Source organism: Ornithodoros turicata, chromosome 1 (assembly GCF_037126465.1).
Source record: "Ornithodoros turicata isolate Travis chromosome 1, ASM3712646v1, whole genome shotgun sequence".
NCBI lineage: Eukaryota > Metazoa > Arthropoda > Arachnida > Ixodida > Argasidae > Ornithodoros > Ornithodoros turicata.
Window position 1 is genome coordinate 187108604 of NC_088201.1, and position 4302 is coordinate 187112905.

The window sequence follows — 4302 nt, forward strand, 5'->3', positions numbered from 1 at the left end:
GATTGCACTTGGAACTCCTGTCTTGTGACAGACGGTGTGTCGGAGCGCAATGTGAATTTTATCTGATTCGAGCAGATGGAAGTCGTGCTGTGCAGAAGTCAAAGGAAAGAGTTACATGGACCCCAGGATCGGTAAAGAGATTTCCCAGATTTGTAGCTAGGCAAAAATTGTTGGATGAAGCCTCGTCACTGTTACCAAACAACGCACTGACGATAATATGTGAGCTTACCACGCTTGCAGTGATTCATCACACCACATACTCAGATGACGAATTGGCACATACTAGAATGTGCGATCTTTCGTCGGATCTTTCACGCCTGTACTCGACCGGAGAATTTAGTGACTTCGTAATCGGTGTGGAAGACAAGGAATTCCCTGTCCACAAGGCTGTTCTGGCTGCGCGCTCACCGGTATTCAGGGCCATGCTAGGATTCCCTGCGAAAGAAAGTCAAGAGAACAGGGTGACCATTGAAGACCTAAAGTCTGATGTCGTAGAGCAAATGCTGATGTTTATGTACACGGCTGCGGCTCCAGATATCGACAGGATGGCTGAAGATCTGCTGCTAGCAGCTAACAAGTACCAATTGCCGCGCCTGGTGACGATATGTGCAGAACACCTGAGGTCAAAGCTGTCCATAGAGAATGCCACTGATATGTTGCTGTTGGCAGACGCATGCAACCTGCCCCAGTTTATGTCAGTGGTGACACACTTTATCGGGGTATTCCGGGAAGATGTCGTCAAGACAGAAAGTTTCCAAAGACTGCTTAAGGATCGACCAGAGTTCATCGCATCAAAACGTCACATATTTGAATCAGAATGGGAATGCTCTTCATGGAAAAGATGCCGATGAAGAAAATCCTGATGGGCCAATTCAATTATAAATTATTCACGTCATCAATTGTATATTCTATTTATTTAATATTACTATTAAATTATTATATTTAATGTATTTAAATCTCGCCATCAATTATAAAATAAATCGAACGCTTTCAGTAGCCCGCAGCAGTTCATATCGTTATAAACTACTGATACATCTCGACTGCCCGAATGCGACAGGATTAATTGCATAAATATTCGGCAGTTTCATGCGCGGCTCACCAATCCTCTGGCTAGACGTTCATCCGATCCAGGATGCATTTTGTGATGGCTAAACATTTTGTCGTCCTATACGGCTTTTTACAATGCTGAAGTGCCCCCTGCTGATAAAAACGAACGAGCCGAGTCTCCTTCTGCGAAGGCCAAAGTTCGGTTCCCGCAATTCATTTTTCACCCTCCCTTATGAAGCATCACCGCTTTGCAACCAGGATTAAATCGGGAAATATTCGGGGGGTCAGCGCTTATAGTTACAAGTCATAAGTATTCACACCCACACTTAAGGTTCACACATTCTAGATTTTGATCTGTCATCTCGCGATCTGTACATTCACGGTGTGCACGGCCTTGTGTGCGTTACTGCATCCAGGACCCAGTGGGGTGGGGTAGGGTGGAGCACGGGGGAATTCGTTTCGAGCTTCCTCTGTCCCAGAAAGCTAGCTATGCCGCTGCAGCCTGAATCAGTCACGTAGCCAGAGGGGGTTTCGGGGTACAAACCCCCCAGAAATCGTACTTTTGGTGGAGCACTTGGGTCTCACAAAATGAGTCTGACACCTCCTCCCCCATGTAAATTACCGCAGAATTCCTCTAGGAATATTTTTGTGGCTGTCCAACATGACCAGGAGCGCAGCCCCAGGGGGGACTTCACCCCCCCCCCCCCCCCAAATTGTGTACAGAAACCTAACCTGGAACAGAAAATACTCACTGAAGTAAGCTTCCCCGCTCATGACCGAGCGGGTTACGGAGTCCCCCTTGTTGGTGGTGACCAAGGTCGTGCTGAAAACTGGGAGGTGGTGGGTTCGAATCCTACCACCGGCTGTACTGCCTGAGGGTTTCCCTGGGTTTTCAGAAGACTTTCCAGACGAATGCCGGCACAGTTCCCCTGAAGTCGGCCCAGGATCGCATACTAATACATGCAGGGGACACAGAGAGACAAAACAGACGAAGCACTGAGTGCTTCGTCTGTTTTGTCTCTCTGTGTCCCCTGCACCGGGGTTTTATCGCTTTTAGGATGTACCACCAAACAGCCCGGTTTTTATCGCTTTTTATCCTAAAGTACAGCGGAGCGAAACACTCCTGTCACGGTGACGCATCAGCAGTCCGCACTGCCTCTGCAGTTACTTCAAGGCACCTAGCTTTACAGAACATACGTTCTTTCTACCAAATATTTTGGTATATATATATATATATGTTTGTAACTCAAACGTCGCCATGCCAGTCCTGGACAGCTGTTTCGGCCTTGTTGGGCCTCATCAACAGGACGCAGGCAGGCAACGTTTGAGTGGATGGCGTCAGAACGTCACGTAACACGTGATTCCTCCCGTCAGGGTGAGATAACTCACTCACTGAAAGCCCAGTGCAAAGCCAGTGAAGTATAAAAAAAATAGCCGGAGCTCTTTGGCTGCACGTATAGCATATGTTTGTAACTCAAACGTCGCCATGCCAGTCCTGGACAGCTGTTTCGGCCTTGTTGGGCCTCGTCAACAGGACGCAGGCAGGCAACGTTTGAGTAGATGGCGTCAGAAGGTCACGTAACACGTGATTCCTCCCGTCAGGGTGAGTGATTAGTGTCCTTGATGTACATACATGGACATACCCCTGCGACTACCATCGTACATCAAGGACACTAATCACGTCCTGCAAATACTAAATCAATGTCAGCCACCCCATTCTAGTCTCCTAGTTACGTTAGATGTTTCTTCCCTATATACCAATATTCCCCACGATGATGGCATAGCTGCAGCCGAGGCGGCTTTTTCAAAGTACTCTGATTCTTCTTGTGATCCATCTATGGTATCTACTCTACTAGAACTGATCCTAAAGAACAACAACTTTGAATTTAACGATGGCTACTATTTACAAGTCAACGGCACCGCTATGGGCACTAAGATGGCACCAAACTATGCAAATCTATTCATGGGTTCACTAGAAGAAGCATTCGTGAGCACGCGTGAGGACAAACCCACTTTATACAAGCGCTACCTCGATGGCATATTTATGATCTGGCCACATTCGGAAGACAGCCTATTGGAATTTATACGCGATTTCAATGAGTTCCACACTTCTATTAACTTCACTCACACCTATTCTCCCGTCACTGTTAGCTTTCTTGATGTTCAAATTAAGCTAACCAATGGAGTTTTAACGTCTCATCTGTTCCATAAACCCACAGACTCTCAGCAGTACTTGTCATTCCATAGTTGTCATCCTCGCCACACGAAACTGTCCATTCCCTACAGTCAAGCTCTTCGGTATAGGAGAATCTGCTCGAATGACGACGATCTGGACAGAAATTTAGAACAGCTGCAACAAACCTTTGTCGGTCGTCAGTATCCACCCGATCTAGTTCAAGATGCTCTCAACAGAGCTCGCAAGGCAAACCGTCTAAGCTTACTCGAGAAAAGACAAAACAAATCAGAAAGTAATGCTGTGAACATAACTGTAACATTCACCAGAAATATCCCAAACATTGACAGCATACTTAGCCGCCACCACAGTAACCTTCTCCGGTCAGAACGCACGAAAAACGTATTTCCTAATCCACCACGTGTCGCTTACAGACGTACACGTAACTTACAAGATATCTTGGTTCGCTCTAAAGTAGGCGAACCCACTAACCCTCCGGCGGGCTGTCATCCATGTAATGGCAGGAGATGCCAGATTTGCAAGTTAATGCAGACCGCACAAACAGTCAGAAGTACGAATTCCAACTTTACCGCCAAGATCAACGCAGACGTAGACTGTAACTCATGCAACGTTATCTATGTAATCCAATGCAACACATGCCGGGCCCAATACGTGGGTCAGACAAAAAACTTCTTTCCGAATTAGATTCAACAATCACCGATCGGATGTTACCAAGAAACCTAATCTTCCAGTCTCACGCCATTTCAAACAACCAGAACATTCAATCAACGAAGCCTCAGTTTTTATTCTCCAGTCGAACTTTATCTCCGACCGCTCCCGGGAACAACGGGAATCCTACCTAATTTACAAATTCCGATCGGCCATTAACGAGGACCCTGGCATGCTGTCAACAATAAGAAGTTTAACAACCTAGATAAGACCCTGTTGCCTTTTCTCGTTTCAGCCGGATCAAAATCCCCACTGACCCACAAGGACGATGACCCCACTCCTGGACCTGACACAAAAGCACTCTGGAATTTCCCCAATTGACAACCGCCAGGTGGCGGAAATTTCCCCCAACC

The 4302-nt window shown here is 46.7% G+C and overlaps 1 protein-coding gene across 1 annotated transcript; it reads left to right on the top strand.

Moving 5' to 3' along the window:
- The first annotated feature begins 287 nt into the window (after positions 1-287).
- Positions 288-851, top strand: LOC135391840 (speckle-type POZ protein B-like). Its single transcript, XM_064622350.1, has one exon. It carries the CDS (start codon positions 288-290, stop codon positions 849-851), a length of 564 nt encoding a protein of 187 aa, XP_064478420.1.
- The last annotated feature ends 3451 nt before the right edge of the window (positions 852-4302 follow it).